Genomic DNA, 19,100 nt, shown 5'->3' on the forward strand with positions numbered 1-19,100 from the left:
CATGGAAAACTGAACACATTCCAAATTTATTACATAAACAGAAAGAGTAGTACATAATAAAAAAGGAGTACATAGATATGTACTCAAACAAGAGTTGCACACCATGTAGACCATGCTATTATATATTGTTGCTTGAACCACCCATAAAGATTTCTGATATATGTGACCCACAAGTTGTAGATCAATTATAAGGGATTTGAAAAGGCCTTAATTACTAATTAAGGTTGATCCATGGTAACACTGCTGAGTAAATTTAGAGAATGTTTAGGAGGAAGAATGTTTAAAAGAGAGGCTCTTGTTTTAATCAAACTCCTAAACATGCTATCCAAACCATTCTCCATTTCTTCAAAAAGGGACTCTAGATCACCATTGAAAACTTGAACCTGATTTTTCTCCTCGGGCGCGCCTTTGTTAATCATTTTGGAAACTATGGACCACCTTGTTGTCTGTTTGGATTTTGCAACAGATCCAGACAAAAACAACAAGAGTGATCTATAAACCGAAGACCTCACAACACCAACATCCCTTACTACTTTAATAACCGATAAAACATGATGATCTAGATCGATTGGAGGCATTCCTCCAATCTTCTCATCAATTTGTTTCAAGGAAGAAATCGCTTTTTTGGTATCTTTCTTGAGGTTCTTCATGAAAGAGGTGGCTATGCTTACATCTCCTTTTTTTCTTCTGACCGCGGATTGAACATCTCTAGCGTTTTCTTTCGCTTGAGACACCAAATCCCTTGTAGACTCGCAAATATCCATAAGACTAATGGATTTGTCCAACAATGCATTCACCAAATTTGTATATTGGCTATGCGTAAGAGCTTGTTGGGTTAGAGGCAAACTGAGAAGACCATCTACACATTCATATAATCCTTGTAGCCTCACTAGTGCACCACACAATGTATCAGCAGTAGGAACAGAAGACATCGACGCCTCCCATTTTCGAAACTCACATATCTCTTCTTCAGCCTGAATAGTGCTTGGATGAGCCAAGGTTGGCAAGCTCATTGAGCGAAAATGATGAACATTTTCGGATGAAGAAAAGGTGGTAGCCATTACTTTGTTATGTTAACTTTTTCTTGACACTTGTATGTTTTGTGGTGTGTTAATTAGCCGCGGGTTTGATGGCTATATATATATACACAGAATAGAGATAGAATGAATGTATCAAGATATATGAATATTACCATGTGAGGCTTACATGTGCTAATACGTAGAGATAGTTGACTAATTCACCGCGCATCAATAACTTGTCTTGTTTTTATTTGTTACTGATGTATGGAATAGATGCTATTCTCTCTAGGTATGTCTCGTGTTTGCTTTACAAATTTTAAAAAAAAAATGAATAGCTTATAATATGAGATTAATAATTTGGAAGGATTTACAAATGGATTGAGTATAAAAGATATTCGCTGTATTATTCATAGTAGTGACCCAAACATGGCAATCAATAAAATAGTGAATGTTGAAAAATGCCCTATAATTAGAAGATTAATTAAGGAATTCGATTCCTCCAGTGTAGGTTTTGTTGTAGATAGCTAGATGCCTTAATTATTTCTCACGTATTGACTATTGCATCGGACATTAACCAAATACAATTTTTATTATAAATCATGTTTTCATTTTATTATTCTCATAAGGTAAATTATAATTAATTTGAGTGGTCACTCAAACCGGCCAAGATAGTCAGCAGGGACGGCTCCGGGGCAGCAGAGTCAGTTGCCCCCACTCAAATTTTAATACAATGTAATTTTTCAAAATTTAAATAGTATATTTGTAATTTTCTTGTAAAAGTAAGAAAAAATAAGTAGGAAATAAATATAAATGTTACCTTCGTGTCAACTTGTCATAAACTTATTATTTGGATGTCATTGGTCATCAAACATTAATTTTAAGATAGATTTTTTCAGTAAAAGATTAAAAAAACCCGAGTTGTTTTGATTTTTAATAGAAAGAATGAAGTATAGTTTAGAGAAAAAACTTTCGTTGTTTGGGTATGTAAATATGTAGTATATTATAGTAGAATTGTTTATAGAAAATGTATTTTCTTTTAATTTATTATATATATTTATCACAAACAATTAATTATAATTATCATAATGTAAAATATATATATATATATATATACAAGCTGATTACAGTATATCTAAAGAAGTATATTTTTTGGGTTTCTTGTATTATATGATTGAATACGTTTTCATTTAATAAGATCTTGTTTAATATGTGTGGTCATTATTTATTAAGAAAAACTAATATTTTTAAATATGCGTGTTAGACCTGGTGTAGATAACAAATTCTTTTGAAGATCCATTTTCTATTTTCAAGCTAGGGCTCTTTTCTTGTTTTGTTTTTTTTTTCATTTTCGGATACGACTGTTATAAATATGACAAATAACTTTTAATTTTGCCCCCTCGCAAAAAATTTCCTTGCTCCGTCCCGTCGGCCCCTGCTACATCCTCGTCGAGTAGGTGCTTGAAATTAGAAAACACAATATATAGATTGAGGATTGAACCCTTAGTTAATGGGTAAAATCCATGCGTATAGTAGTCTCCGTCTAGTTGGACTGGATTCTTGCATGACTTGTAATTTTGTAATGGATGAATGTAAGTTCTCTGGCAATAGATGGTCCGGTGATAAAAAGATGTTTGTGTTATTAAAGATGTGATATATACAACTTTTTGGGTGTTTTCCACAACTAAACACCTCTATAACATTTGATCATTATATTATTTTTTTAATTACATATGATACATCTTATTGGTTTTAAGTCTCTCTTATAACCACAATCCAAATCGTTTGAACAAGATTTAGGAGTCATATAACTTAACTTATGGATAATTTACCAAAACTAATTACTCGTAAACTAATTGATGCCTAATAATCATTACAGAATCATAGTGATGGCAAATCCAGATCTTGGACAGAACTAATTAGCTGTAGCTAGTCTCTCCATAAAATAGGTTCTAATCTTTTGTAACTTCTAGCATTTCACGTCGATCTTGTGTAGAGATTCGATCCTTTGGTATGACACTCGTGCATTATAGGTTTAGAAATCACATCATGGGTTTAATTTCATTAGAAAATCATTCAAGAAATCATTTAGTGGCCTGTACGTACAGAGAAGCCATGCATACATGTGCACTCATTAAATACCCTTACATATCCAGTGTACTTTTTTTCACTTTCTTTAATCCTTGCCTGTTAAACAAGTCTTAATTTTAATGTCAACTCTTAGTTAAATATTGCTTTTCTATTACTCTTAATACATAAGTCTTGTTAATAAGGGTTCCTCTTAAATCATAAATGACACAATCTACCAAAGTAAATTAACCAAGCCACCTAGATTTGTCAAAATGGCAAAGATACATGTTTATTTTCTCTTTTATGAGGTAATGTTACTAAAAACCAAGTTGAAATTTTCAATATAGGATGCCATAATGTTTTTTTTAAAGGTGGATTTCGCTTGAAGCTTTGTGTCGTAATTCGACAGCGAGAGGTCTAACATACATAGTCTTAACTTGAAGCAGAAATGCTTTCAAATGCCTGATGGGGGAAAACCCCGACTAATCCGTGTGAAAGCATGACGATTAATAAGGAAAAACTCTAACCTGAACATAGGTAAACTTAGACCAAATACTCATAGAGGGACAACTATTATATATCTCAAAGTTGTTTGAAATGGAGATTCAAACCTGAAACCTAAAAGTCATCGGAGAAATTTCAAACTATACACTAACTCATCATTGATTATGGGATGACATATGAATGAATCATGTGTAGATAGGTTACTAATTTATTGATGACTTAATCAAGAGGCTCTTAAAGAAAAACACAGCCTTGAAAGACAGGCTATATACGAGCTAGTGTGATTAGAATTCTTATTATCTTACTTAAATTAATTAAGAAAAATGAGATTTGTGTGGCATTAATGAGGGGTCACGTCGATAGATAATAATTTAAATGATCATCACAAGAGTTGTACTTATTCATGACAGGTTTTAAGTTCAAATCTTTTTCAAAAGTTTTGATTTTCAAGCATACATGTAATTTAGGATTAAAAATATAATAGTTCCGTTTAAAAACAATATATATCTTATTTTAGACATATATTTAAGGGTCGCCAACAAAATGACTGTAACCGGGTGCTGAAATCACTACAAATAATGTTACATTTGACCAAACTTTTGGTTAGTATGAACAAATTAAAATTTTTGTCAGACTTTAATGTGTATAGAAATATGTAGAGTTAAAAGTGTGTATAAATATATTTATCGACACTAAAAAGTGTGTAGAACTAAAATTTCACACTTTTTAGTGTGAACTTTCATAATTATTTTGTAACACCCAATTTGTCCACGCTAACTAGAAAGTGAGTGTAGACAAATGGGGTATCACAAACTAATTATGAAAGTTCATCCTAAAAAGTGTGAACTTTTAGTTCTACACACTTTTTAATGTAGATAAAATTTCTACACACTTTTAGTAAGCATGACAAAATTTTTAATTTTTTCAAATTCACTAAAAGTGTGGACAAATGCAACATTATTTGTAGTGAATAGGGGATTGGTTTATCGGAAAGCTGGGCAAGAGTAGGACATTCCATACAATTCCGATTCGCTAGCCTTTCAAATCCAATCTTTTCATCGGGGTGAATTCTAAGGTTCCTTATTCCGGTTGTTAAGCAGAAGAAGAGGGAGAAGGGGCACAACCCCACCCGCAGCCCATGTTTCCGACCCGAAAGGAATTTAAATGAAAGAAGAATCTATGTGTACTTTCCATAGAGTGAAACGACTATTCTGAATCTCCTCTTCTCTATTTCCCCTTTTTTGCCTTCGGCTATTACCGGCTGGCAACGTTTGGGCACGGGAAAATATAAGCCAATTAACCTGAATAAAATTAGCTTGCCATCCTTGAATAACCCGAACAAAAAAAACCTTTTCTATTTACCTGTTTATGAATTAGTGTGCAGACACCACATGATATATAAATAAAAAAAGGAATATTACTAGCTACTTGATCCGTAACCAATGGCAATAATTAAATCTAAACATTGTTAATTTGTTATAACCAGTAGGAGATGCCAGCAAATTCTGAGAGTGCACATGCTCCCTCATCAGCATGATTGATACAAGTAGACGTACTCTGGTTATCATTGGGAATTGTTGAATTCTATTCTCTAGAAACCACCAAAATGAATTGTTGTGTTCTGAAATACAATCACAAGCCAGTAGAGCTTATAGCAGCGTACATATGTTTGATTGTTTAAACTATAGGTATTTTGGTAAGTTTACATTTTGATCTCATATATTACTCTAGCTTCTTGTTACTTGATCAACGAATGTTTAATTAGTTTTCTGCACAGACAACCAAAAGTTTTAAGTTTTAACTAAACAATTGGAAAATTACTGCTTTAATCAAGTTTGAACGATAAGTTTTTTTTTTTACCTTTTTTTTTTTTTTTTTTGTTTTTTAGAACAGCTAGATGTTACCTTACATCTTTTAAATTACCCCAAATATTACTCGTAAACATGAGACATTTCACCAAAAGACAAAGTGTCTTATCTCACCCTAACCAATTGGGCTAGGGTCACTGACGATGAACGTGAAAGGGTCATGTACTTTATGCTAAAAAAACTAATTAACCAAAATATTATTGTTGAAACTGATTGTGTGCAAATTATAGCTTTGGTTAAAACTCTAAGGGTGCGTTTAGTTCAAGAAAACTCCATTGTTATCCATTTCCATTTTTCAAGAAAATATGGAAAACGGGAAACGCGTTCAAATTGTAATTTTTTAGAAAAGTTTTCTTAGAAAATGAAAATTCTTTTTTTCAACTTTTGCACTAAAATTAGAAAACTGTTTTTTTCAATTTTGTTTTCACTTTTCTATTTTCTAAACCTTTTATAAACCTAAAATTAGAAAACAAGAGAATTTGAATATGTTTTCTAGTTTTCTAAAATGGAAAAATGAAAACTCTATCTTTTATTTTGAACGCGTTTTTAAAATTTTCAAGGGTTTTTTAGAAATGAAAAACTTTTTTATTTTCTGAAAACTAAAAATGGAAAACTTAAAAACATTTTCTCCAACTAAACGCGCCTAACTTATGGGAAACAAATTGAAGAGTTACTCTAGACATAAAGACATGCATTCATGGAACATCGGGAACAAGAAAACAAACAAGATACCATATAATTGATTGATCATATCCAAATGTTGGATCACATACCTATATTTATGCTCTTTTTTTTTTTAACGACAAAACCATCAAATAGCAATGCGTAGCTCATGCCCACAATCTCCAGATTCAACAAAAAATTACTGCTCACTGCAGTAAATCCTGGCGTGACTCAAGTTTGTATTAGTGACCTATAATCTACCAATCCATTTGATCATTGCCCCTATACCAATATACCATTACACCAAATTCATTATGGTACCAATATTTTCGCTTGAACAAGTAAAAAGAAAAGACAAATATATGTGAGCATTTCAATGGACAAAAGTGCTAAAATTGGCTATATATACCAAAGTGATCAAAAGATTATTCAATTATGAATTATGATAAATTTGGTCACCCTATTATTACCCATATGTCCAATCTGAACTCTCAGCTTTCAAATTAGACGCGACTAAAAGTTCCATCTAAGTTGACATTAATTAAACAATGACATTGTCTAGAATATGCACAAAAGCACTTGCGACTTTGATTTCAATAAACGCATCCATAAGATAAGTTTGTCAAAAGAAGTTTACGTAGTCCACGAAGTAGAACGATACCTCTATGATTATTTGATTAGATGTTAGGTTAATGGGCCGGACGGTCATTCAGGAACTCAAATTTTTCGGCTTTCAAGTTTATGTTTACATTTTGGGCTAGTATTTAAAAAGAATGAGAGTTTGACTCTATTGATTTATTCTAATTTCCAAGAACTAATCAATTTTAAAATATATTATCCATATAAAAAATGACATTCTATTAACATTCTATATTACATTTGTTTTCTTTTTGACATTCAGTTGTTATACTATATCGGGGAATCACGGTATAATAGTGAATCCTTGCACGTATCCTAGATATTTACCATAAGCCGTTACAAGTATTAAGAGGGCTGCAGATCATCCATGCAGGCGGTGTGGTTGACCGCTACTACATGGCGTTTCCTGCAGCTTGGATCATGGACAAATATCCGAATTTTGTATTGGGACGATCAGATATATTTCAACGGCCATGGGACTCCTTAGTCCTGAGGAGATTCTCGTTCCAGGGCAGAAATACTATGTTGTGCCAATCAGGACAATGAAGAAACTTCGTAGGTGGATGCAGAGACCAAGCCTTGACATAACAAATGGCTTGATTAGTCAAGACAGTAATACAAGTTCTAGTCTATGGATTAAGCAATTAAATACGATTTTTAAGCAATAATAATGTGATTCCATACAATCCTACTTTCATCGAATACATTAAGTTATACAAACATCTTGTGTTTCACATTCTAAGCATGTTGATTATCAACAGTTTGATTCAAACCTAACAATAAGAACTTGATTCCATAAAATCTAACTGTCATTAAGCAATGGAAACACATACTGATTCAGATTAATCAACAATTATGTGACCGTAACCGTAAACACCTGGTGTTTCAGATGAACTGTTGTTGTAATTTCAGATTAACATACCTTTTATTATTTGTTTGATTTCTTCATCGGTTATCACATCTTCTTCCTCCATTGATTAACAATACGAAATCAGTTACTGTTTTAATTCACGGCGGCGAGATTAATTGACGTTGAATTCCATCGACGATTAACAATACGAAATCTGACAAATAGAACGAAGGAAGATGAAGATGACGGTGGCGTGAGTCTTTGACGTTGATTACCGGTGAAGATGAACAATATTAGTGTAATAAAGATGACGACAGACGGTGGTTTGTGGAGGTTAGGGTTTTGGTCGACGGAGGTGAACGGGAGTGAAGGAGGAGCAATGTGTTTTTTTCGGTTTATATAGTGCCTGTAAATTTACGTTTTTGCCCCTCCGTGTTTTTTTTTGTTAAAAGATCCTGGCCTTTGATTAGATCTGATCTAATGGTCTAGATCTGTTTCCTGGTTTTCACCAAAATTCATGTTTTTCAATGAATACAACTCTATAAAGTTGTGCACATATGTTTACTTTCAACGTTAGCCGCTCTTCTCTTTCTTTGCTTTTTATTATTCTTTTCATTTTTCTCAATTCGTCACTCCTAATAACGATCCTAATTTGAAATCTTGACCTTCCTTTCCTTGATTATTTTGATGTGTCCTATTCTGGACTCATGAGCTTTTCCATCAATGGCTTTGACAATAAACTTCCAAATCACGTAACGAATGTTGATCATCGTGTCTAGTCTTTTGTTATGACTCTTCACATTGCGACTCCTTTTATTTGTAGATTTTAAACTATTAATGGTTGTGTAAAACAAATTATAGTTCTGGGAATATCAATGGTTTGTAGATTAAGGTTGATGTCGCTAAATATAATTTCTGTTTTAAAAAAGAGTCGTCGAGATTAAAAGTTATAATATATCTGAAATATAAGTTGTTGTAGAATAGCAATGAAAATTTTTGATGGGCTTGTTACGATAAACTTATTGGGCCAATTCTTTTGGTATGCCAGGGAAGTAACTCACTACTATTTATGGTTTAAAATTTGTGTTTCTTGGGCTAACTATCAACCTCGAAATCCCATTTATTTATCTTTCCTAATTGAGTAATTTCAATTCAAAAACCCACACATTAAAATAAAAAAAAGTCGCAAAATGCTAATTGAAGACATAAATTTTTCCATAAATAACTTGATTTCCTATAAAATTAACACTGAGCCAAAGTATGTTCCTTGAAAAAAAAAAACACATTAAAGAAGGTTACTCCTTTGACATTCCTTGATAACTTGGGGTAGTATTCTCGAGTTTTAACATATATTAGGACAATGAATGAATGATTTGAAGTGCCTTATATCGAGATTTCTCTTGTTGGTAATCGATCTTTCGCAATCCTCAACGTTGTAATGCTGATGTTAGAGGGTTTTATTTTGTCATCCAACAAAACCGTTTTGGGATCATTGTAGCTTATTTCTTCAAAAACGTACCAAACTCCAAACAAAGAGTTGACTGATTATCAGATTAAGTCTCAAAGTTTCTAATCTAAGATTTGAATTTGCTAAAAGTCGATAAAGTATTTTACTTATATGCATTATAACCTTATTTTTATTCAAAAATTAAAACCTTACTTGGTGTTTTGGCATAAGAACCATGTCCAACAAAAACATTAAACGCGACAGTGGATGAGCAGCATATCTATTCTTTCAATTTTCCGGGTAACGCTTTATCACGAGCTTTAGAATAATGGACCATTATATTATTGTTCACCAAATTTTTTTAAGTATTAAAATTACCATTCCATGCCCTCAAATATCCACAACCAAACACCCTCTAGATTTTGTATATTTTGCACAAAATATGGTGCAACTTTATTTAAATTGAATTAAATCTAATTGTATTGAAAGTTTATATAAATTGATGAGAGTGAAATTAAAAAATAATGCAGTAGTTGGAAACTTTTTGTCTTTGGAAACAAAGATAAAGATTCGATTCTTATTCCCAGCAAAATGAGCACAGTTTCTCTTTCTTTTGGATAAGATAAGACCGTTTATATTTCACCGTCATTGTATCTAGTAGAATACACCATTGATTTTATTGATGAATAAATCGAAGTTTTATCTTAAAAGATTCGCATTTCAAGTCAAATTTAACACACAATAGTACTACTATATCTACCCAGTCAAGAGTAATCTGCACCTCAAAATTCGTAACCATTTGGAAATTGGTTTGACAGTCTTCCCAAATATAGAAACAGAATTCATTTTCGTCAAGACGTCAAGTTCTACATGTAGAGCAAACTGACAACGTGACAATTCACATATCAAAACTTTGTTCACCCTTTTCAGGACATTAATTATTCCCCAAAACTTAAAACAAGCTTCACATGCCAAGTGTCCGCAACGTAATGGTAACAGCTGTTACGTTTTTATATTATGTGGCAGAAAGTAGGGAAGTCGATCAGCTATGACCGAGGTCAAAACTGGCATAGCGCATTTGGTCCCGTCATTCAGTTGGCCTAAATCACAAAAAAAAAACATGAGGCCCATACTATTCTAACATGCAAAAATTTTCTGGTCTATAAAGTATCCATCTTGGTGCAAAAGATGCTAACAAAAACAATTGAGTGGTCAGGAGTGTGTAAAGGTGTCTAAGTTGAGGCATTAGGCCATTGAATGCTTTTGCCATTGTGTGCATGTGTATACATTTGAAGCCAGTTTTTTAAGAGGGTTATATATAGAAAGGCAACACTGTGTATCCAAAATCAGGTATATCCGAGTATCAATACCAAAAATCGGTTTGACACATCACAATGAGTAGTCTTTTGAAAATGCCTGTTTCTTTGAAGTTCAACAAATTCCAGAAGACATCAGTCAGTTTGCCTTGCAGATCACATCCAAGTACATTTGGTATCGAAGAAGAGTTGAACAAGATCAAATCAGCATACTCAACCAAGTCATCTGCCAATGACGTCTACCATCAGTTATCTAAGCTGGTGGAGTTGTATCATTTTGTGGGCAGTCTTCTTGTTTTGCCAGGAACCCAAAACTTAGTTTTGTTAGACCCAAATGCGATGTGGGTTGAAGAAGTGCTTGATGGGTCGATGAAATTGTTGGATATTTGCAGTGGCATAAGGGACGTTGTGTTACAAATGCAGGAGCGTGTTCGTGATCTGCAGTGTGCATTACGAAGGAGAAGAGACCGTAACAGAATTGGTACCAGTAAAAGAAACTACATTATCTGCAGGAAAAAGGTCAAGAAAGATGTGAAGGAACTGATTTCAAGTTTGAAACAGTTTGAAAAAGTTTTGGGTCTGGTGGCAGATCATGATAGTCACTATCTCACATCTGTCATCAGAGTACTAATAGAAGTGACTGAAATGACAGTTTCTATCTTTCAGTGTCTTCTGAGTAGTATATCAGTGCCTTTTTACAAGACGAACGGATGGTCTTTGGCGGTGGTGAAGCTGAAACATAAAGGAAATGTGTCCTGTAAAGACTATGATCAACCCGAAGGAATTTTGAACGAGTTAGAAGCTGCAGATGTTGCATTGATTAACATCCTCAACAACGACGTAGAGGAGACATCAGAAATTATACAAACTGCACAATATAAATTTGAGGAATTGCAAGCTAAGATGCAAAAAATCGAGAGTGGTCTGGAATGCATGTTTAGGGCATTGGTAAAAACCAGAGCTTCGCTCCTGAACGTCGTATCACAGTGAATTCTATCTTCTCCAATATCTGCATGATCAAGTGATTTTTCGGTTGTTTAATGTTGCTTCTGTGCTATTTTTTTGATGTTTAGTTGCGCTTTTACAACTATTTGTTTTTTTTTTGCAACAAAAGAACATCGATGTTTTGCTGCAAGAAGTATCTATTTTTGGCCGAGCAGAACTAAAATCTTGGATCCGCTACTGCTTCATACCAGGGTCGTATACAGTCATGATACGAGTAAATCTAAAAATTCATATTGTACCCAGTAGTCATACAAATTCTAATACATTATAAAATTTGTCTTTATAGAAATGATTTGGACTTATATGGTTTGTTTGGATTTTATATAATACCAAACAAGAGAAAATGAACAAGACTACAAGAGAATGAAAACAAAGACAAGAATAAACCAATTTCAGAGCAAGACTAAGAATCTGTAATGTGTATTAATATGCCACATGAAGAGTTGATAACTATTTGGTATTCAGGCATTTTGTCGAGCATTTGTAATGCATATGAGTACCAAGCATGAATGATGTGCAAATAAATTATAACCCTTCAAATGTATAAAATACAAGTAACATATATTGATCTAGCTTGATGTACAGAAAAAGAAAATGGAGAAGAGAGTAATCATACCTTTGATTTGTTACTTATTGAAAACCACATGAAATTTAAGATGGTGAGAGTTTATAGCCAATTAACCTTCCAGTGGTTGAGATTTGTAAGAATCAGAGAAATGTAAAGGGTTAATGTCTTTTGGAAAAGCAGGGAGTTGACGAATGAAAGAAACAGTTATGAGGATCTGATTCTACTTTGATATTCGTTTTAGCTAAACAAACACAATTTTTAAGAAAATGCTAAACAAACATATTTTATAATTAAGAAAATGAAATGAGATTTTCCTTTCCTTATACAATCCCTTGCCTTTTATTTTGTTAACGATGGAGTTTCTAGAATTTTTTTTTGAAATGGACATTTTTGGAGGGTAGTTGATCAAATAAGTTTTGGCTCAAAAAAATTTATGGAACAAGGTAATCCGGTAGTGCCACTAACGGACTCAAAATACCACTTCGAAACCGGTAGTGGAAAAACCGGTGTCAGAATATCGAGAACCGGTAGTGCCAATACTGGTCTCGCAGTGTATACATTGACGATTTGACTGGATCTTGACTACTACAATGGAGCTAAGCGTATAACGAGACCGATATTGGCATTACCGGAATATCGTATATGTGTGTTATATATGTGTGTATCTATAATAATTTCAAACAAAAATTTGTAGCAAAGGAGTTCAGTTATAAGTTTTTTAAAACAAATAATGGCTTCTTCGTCGTCATTTGACCCATCATCAACTTGTATGGTAACATTTCATGCATTGAAAGCACAATGTAAAGAGGATATAGACGACGAGTATGAACTTTACCACAAAATTAATGATTGTAAGCTTCTTATGGAACAAAGGAAGCTCGAACATAAGAAGAAAATAAAAGAAATAAGGAAAATTGGCAGCAGAATCATTATACGTGAAGAAATGAATAACAAATATCTTGAGTCTACATTACCAAGCATCGATGAAATAACTTCTGAACTTGAGAAAATGCTAAAGTTGATTGACAAAAATATCAACTATGCGACATATTATAAATTGCTAGCTAAAGACGGTTTTCGTTAGAAATTTTATGTAGTATTTTTAATATGTATTATTATGATGTAAGTTTAATAATCGTTATTATGTCAGGTTTATGATGTTTTTTTTAATAAAATATTTATAAATAAAGCATAATATTTATGTTATTGACAAACAGATATTTATTAATAAAAATATAAAAAATAATACATAATAGAATTTATCTAGCACCACCCGTTCCACATCCTGGTCGGGCACGGCGAGCTCTGCAACTACTTCGCGGACGCACTTGTTGTTGTTCTTCTTCTTCCTCTTCTTCTTGTACTTCGTCATTTCCCAAATTTGTAACTGGGTATTGAGAAGAACTTGGAATGCTGAAAGCTTGCATTGGAAAAGGAAAGAAGTTTCGTGCCAGTGGACCAGAAAATGAGTAATTAGGTGCAAAATCATTAGGGGGACATTGAACAGATTGTATGATACATTCGGGGTAGAATAACCTGGGTTCTGAGAGATATGTTGGGTGCCAGAACTTGAGGCACCAACCCATGAATTACTCAGTTGGTAATTCTGAAAACCCGAGTTTGGTGACGGTCTAAACACAGGTTTGCTACCAAAACCAGAAGGACCAGCAGCCCATGAAGTACCCTGGAAATTTTGGGAGGGGGGAGGCATTTGAAAATTCTGCAACTCAGGAAACATGAAATTTTGTGAACCATAATTCATATGTTCATCGTGATGACTGTATGAAAATACCTCCCTCGGTATTGTGCTAAAATCCCCAGACATCTGGCTGTGATCTGGATTGGTATATTGTAAATGACGAGCTCGCTCGTCAACCTGCAACAATCCCTCTTGCTGTGCACCTTAAAATACTAGTAACAATTTTAAAAATATTAGTAGCAACTTTTGTAACATCCCAAACTTTTCGTGTTTGACTTGTTGACTATTCCGTTAGTTAACTTAAGGTTTCGTCAAGTTTATGTGCCTTAATTGGTTTATGTGTGATTAGTGTGCTATATGTGTAAGGTTTTAAGGCCTTAATGATTGAGGTGATAATGAGTTTAAGATATAATTTAAATGCCTTTAGAGGTGCTTAAAGTGTTCAATGTGTTGTAAGTATTCCCAATAGGTGATTTTAGCCTAATATGAGCCATAAGGAAGTCAAGGGACTAGTTTGACATAGGGGGAAACTAAAAAACGGGATTAAGGGGTAACAAATCCCTAATTACAATCAAAATCAGTTTTTCCTTCATTCTTCTCAAGCCCTAACCACCCCCTCCCTTCCTTGAGCAATTCTTGTGTGATTCTTCCAATTAAAGGTGATTTGATAGAGTTTTGGTATAGATCTTTCATCCCCATAACCATCTACACGTATATATGATGTTTTCCTTTTTATTTAATATTTTTTTGATCTTATTAAGTCAATCGGTTCTGGTCATAGGGTTTCGGTTTGGATTCAATTATGTTTATGAGACGATTTATGTCAAATCGGGTGTCAAATGATCTGTATAATGTGTGTAATGAATCCATGAACCCATTAATGATTTCAAAATATTATTTGAGTCATAGGAAATGACTTTGTCAATTCCTTAACAACGCCGATGGACCACCTTATGGTTTACCCATCATGTCGGGTGTGAGGACTCCATGTAAGGTCTTATGGCCGCCTACACACAACCCCACATCCCTAAGATAAGTGGCTTATGTCACTTAGCCTATGTCTAGGCAAAGATACAAAGTAAAGAAAGAAAGAAAAGAAAGTAAAGTTAGGCACAATTAGGAGTATGATGAATCCTAATGTGTTATGTTTATGTTGTGTAGTGATATCTCTGTTGTGATATGACATATGTTATGATGATTATGTGATATTAACATATATGAAATGATTTTGTTAATATTTTTATGAAATGACAAATGTTTTCAAATATGTGTTATCTTACTTAACTAATTTATTAGCTAACACTTGTTCTTTTGAAAACGATGTGCCTTCAGGATAATCAAGCTTGAGCTAGAAAAGGATTAGCTCGGTGAGATGGGTAGAAATAACAAAGAAGAATAGCATTAAACATTGAATGCTTAGACTTCACCTTTTAGCCTTATGTTTTGGCTACTCTCATTTATAATTTATGAACATGTAATAATGATGACATTTATGTTGGTGCCATAACTTGGATTTCATTTATATTGTTTTGATGATGCACTTTGGGAACAACATTTATTAAAGTACCATCCGGTTATGGGTGGGGCAGTTGATCATTTTCCGTTACTTTTTAAACGTCGTTTGGCAAAGTTTCTGAAATCTAGGTTTTTAAAATGACGGGTGTTACAACTTTTATATTTAAAAAGAATACTTACAGACAATTGTTGATTAGCCCCCAAAACAGGGTATCGGCCTTCACGTTGGGCCTGACTTGGTTTACCGATGAGCAACACGGTACGGTCATGATACCACCGCATATAGCCCCCCTCAGTGGTGGACCCCTCATCTCCTAGGTGGAGCCGTTGATGTCGGTTGTTCCATTGGTCGACATACTCACTGTTTTTTACACCCCAGTCGACCAAAGGTCTTCTCCCCTTAAAGAGTCACGAAGGGAATTCCACTCTTGTGGTTCCATCAAACCAACTTCATTTGGAATGGTTTGTATCATTCCAAACTGTCTAGCAATTCTCTGTGCTAGATGTGATTCCACCTCCTCCCAATGTATCAAGGGGCCGATGTATGCCCATAGTTGTTGACCATGCGTACAATCTCGAGGTAGTAAGTGGATGAAGGTGGTATACGGGGTCCACAAAAACTGTATTGTAAAATATAGACAAATTGTAAAGTTAATATAACTTAAAAACATATAAAACATAGAAATTGTAGGGACCAAAAAGTTAATAATCTTTACCTGATCGTTCGTTAACGCGTTAAAAAATGACTGGTAGATAGTTAGAACATGAGCGGGTGTCTGAACATGGGAGAACTTTCCATGCCACTTATTCGCTAAGCACTCGCCATAATTATATGATGTCTTCTCTTTAAAAGGGGTGACGCGTGGGGCAATCCGTGACATTCTTTCCCACGCCCAATACTGCAACAACAACAACCCCCCATCAATGCCCTTTCTTTGTGGCATCGTACCCTTAGAAAGATTCCTGTACAAACAAGCAAGAGTTGTAGAACCCCAACTCTTTCGACCTTCACAGCTCAGGTCTTCTAAGTACTGTAAATAATTCAAACTTATATCATAGGTGTTTGAATCATGAAACAGCTTCGAACCAATAAGAGCTAGAATAGCTCTTTGCAGGCACAACAGATCGTTATTTGCATCAAACGTGTGGTCTATGTGCTCTGCTAAGGTCATCATTTTGATTTTACCTTTGCTCAAGTTATCGTCATCCGTATCATCAATATGAAAAAAACTGAGATATTCCATACACAAATTATTCCAGTAATCAAGATTTTATGGTTGCGTAGCCCACTCACCCGTCACAGCTGGTCCATCTATGGGTAAACCCCATATCACCTGCACATCATGCAAGGTAACAGTTACTTCACCAATAGGAAAATGAAACGTGTTGGTCTCTGGACGCCATCTTTCCACCAACGCGGTAATGAGAGGATGATCAACTTTGTGAACCACTGACACCAATACACCCTCAAACCCAACATTTTTGATATGCCTCATCACTTTCTCACACAACGTACTCTTCTTCTTCGTCAATAAGAAAGTCAGTCCTCCATCACCTTTTCTACATCTTGGCTCACTTACATCGCGGTCATGGAAAATGTTGTATGCATGATGGGTATCTTTAGCTTGTAACCACAACAATTCTAGATTTCTTGGTACACATGTAACCTTAAAAGATGCCATTTCGTATTGAAAATTGACAGTTTTTAATGATTGAAATATATGTTTACTTATGAAAATAATGTATGTTTGTGTATGTTTGCGTGACTATCTATCAGGAAATATGAGTTGCATGCATTTTTGTCATGAAGTATGAGACCGTTAGTGGGAAAACCGGTTTCGCACTGAGTTGTCACATCGATGGTCACTTCAACTGCTGCTCGCACTATTCATCTGAAAAGCTAGTTGTACAACCTACGAGACCGGTATTGGCAATACCGGTCTCGATATTCGAACTTGACACCGGTATTGCCACTACCGGTTTCGAAGTGGTATTTTGAGTCCGGTAGTGGCACTACAGGATTATCTTGTTCTATAAATTTTTTGAGCCAAAACTTATTTAAAAAACTACTCTCTATAGATGCCATTTCAAAAAAAATTCAGTTTCTAAAATGATAAAGTGACAAAGAAGTGAATAATAGAAAAAACACAGGTATCACCGTATTTAAATGGGATTAAATATGTTCTGTTCAATTAAAAATGTCCTTTAGATAATCCTTTTAAAAATGTGATCATGATATTTGTAAAATCAATAGATGATATTATAAGTAGCAAGTTAGTAGATTACATCATGTATTTCTACAAAAATTATTAGAAAGCTGATTCTATCTATTTTTTCAATGCAAGTTTTCAAAAGTTATTTGGGAAGAAGTCCTAACAATGGAATTTACATATATATTCGTTATCAAGAGCAAATGTGAATTGCATTATCAAAGGTGAATTCACATCATCATCTTACGATATTTATGTCAGAAAATATTACAATGATTTCTTGTAAACATAGCTCTAATATCATGCATTTACAACAACAGATTCATCAACGTATTACCATCATGTGTTTTGTATAATGGTAATACATTTGTATCTAGCTTGAAAGAATTATAGGGAGATGATGTTAAGGATATCAATTCTTGTCTTCAGAAATCGTCTAAACAGACAACCCAGACCACTCTCTATTCTCGTTATTTTTGCATAAAGATCCTCCACTCTTGAATGTGCCGTTCGTGTATCTTCTGATGTTTCTTGGCCGTTGCACAATATATAATGCAACGCAGCATCTATATTTTCGAATTCATTCATGGTTTGTTGACAAGCGACAGCCCGTTTGTGAATCAGCTTTGACACTGCAATAGACCATCCATTTACCTTTGAAACGGGTGATACCAGTTTGAAAAGTGATTCAAAGACAACAACTGCCAGATCAGTAATTTCCACGAAAACTCTGATCACTGCCGTTAGATGGTGGTTACAAGGATCTGTCATTAGACCAGTCGATTTTTCAGACTGTTTAAGACTCATAATCAGTTCCTTAGCATCCTTAAGCATGTTTTTCCTAAACGAGCTGAATTCTTTTATGCTGGTTCCGATACTGGTTTGCCCCTTTCTCCTCCGTAGTGCACACTGGAGATCGCGTAAATTCTCTTTAATCTGCAATATCACATCTCTTAAAATGCTACAAACATCCAGCAGTTTTATAGATCCTTCCAAAACCTCTTCCAGCCACATTTCTTTTCCGTGTGCAGAAATTAGATTCTGAGTTGCCACGGAAGCAAGAAGATCGTCAACGTGGTCGTACAAATTAGCCAGCTGACACAGACCGTCGGATATATTGTCAGCAGATGCCTTTGTTAAAGTTGATGATTTGATCTTGGTCAGCTCCTCTTCTATTCGAAGCGTGCTGGGGTGCGATCTGCAGGGCAAACTGATTGACTTTTTCTGGAATTTGCTGTTAAACCTTACAGAAACCACCATTTAAAAAAAAATAAAAATTATGGAAATCTTAAGCGAAAAGCTCGTGTGATGGAAGCTACTTATAGTAAAGATATAAGAAAGTGATGAATGTGATGCCAGTATAAGTAAATAGAAAGTGAACCAACCAAGTTGGCAAATGCTTTGCCGAATCTTTGCAAAAACGTTTTAAATGTTACCTACAAAAATATAATCTGGAATCTATCAATATATATATAACAAGGTGCTAAATTCATTAATAGACAAACAAGAACCCTTGGATGGATTCAATCTTTGATTTAGAACCATTAAATCAAATTTAATTATTTCATCTTTATTAAATGACAATATTAATACTTATACCTTTTATAACTATACAAAAAAATCTCTCTTTATATTTACTTTACACTTTTTGATTTTCCATCACAAATTTACACTTTTTACCCAATAATTTTAATATAAAATATTCAATAGATTAATAGCTAATATATATC

General features: G+C 34.1%; 3 protein-coding genes and 1 long non-coding RNA gene across 4 annotated transcripts; all 4 read right to left on the reverse strand.

Annotated features, from left to right (window-relative positions):
- Positions 1-218: 218 nt before the first annotated feature.
- On the reverse strand, positions 219-1,061 carry LOC122610235. Its single transcript, XM_043783229.1, has one exon. It carries the CDS (start codon positions 1,059-1,061, stop codon positions 219-221), a length of 843 nt encoding a protein of 280 aa, XP_043639164.1.
- An 8,824-nt stretch (positions 1,062-9,885) lies between these two features.
- Positions 9,886-12,170, reverse strand: LOC122580491. The gene is made up of 2 exons (XR_006320801.1): positions 11,995-12,170; positions 9,886-10,157 (listed from the first exon to the last, which is right to left on the reverse strand). It is a non-coding gene; the product is annotated as an uncharacterized LOC122580491 (long non-coding RNA).
- A 3,358-nt stretch (positions 12,171-15,528) lies between these two features.
- Positions 15,529-16,842, reverse strand: LOC122610236 (serine/threonine-protein phosphatase 7 long form homolog). The gene is made up of 3 exons (XM_043783230.1): positions 16,455-16,842; positions 15,877-16,346; positions 15,529-15,780 (listed from the first exon to the last, which is right to left on the reverse strand). The coding sequence occupies exons 1-3, from the start codon at positions 16,840-16,842 to the stop codon at positions 15,529-15,531; spliced, it is 1,110 nt and encodes a 369-aa protein (XP_043639165.1).
- Positions 16,843-17,757: 915 nt separating this feature from the next.
- Positions 17,758-18,630, reverse strand: LOC122610237. Its single transcript, XM_043783232.1, has one exon. The coding sequence runs from the start codon at positions 18,628-18,630 to the stop codon at positions 17,758-17,760; it is 873 nt and encodes a 290-aa protein (XP_043639167.1).
- Positions 18,631-19,100: the final 470 nt, after the last annotated feature.

The sequence above is a fragment of the Erigeron canadensis genome, chromosome 8 (genome assembly GCF_010389155.1).
Source record: "Erigeron canadensis isolate Cc75 chromosome 8, C_canadensis_v1, whole genome shotgun sequence".
Classification (NCBI taxonomy): Eukaryota; Viridiplantae; Streptophyta; class Magnoliopsida; order Asterales; family Asteraceae; genus Erigeron; species Erigeron canadensis.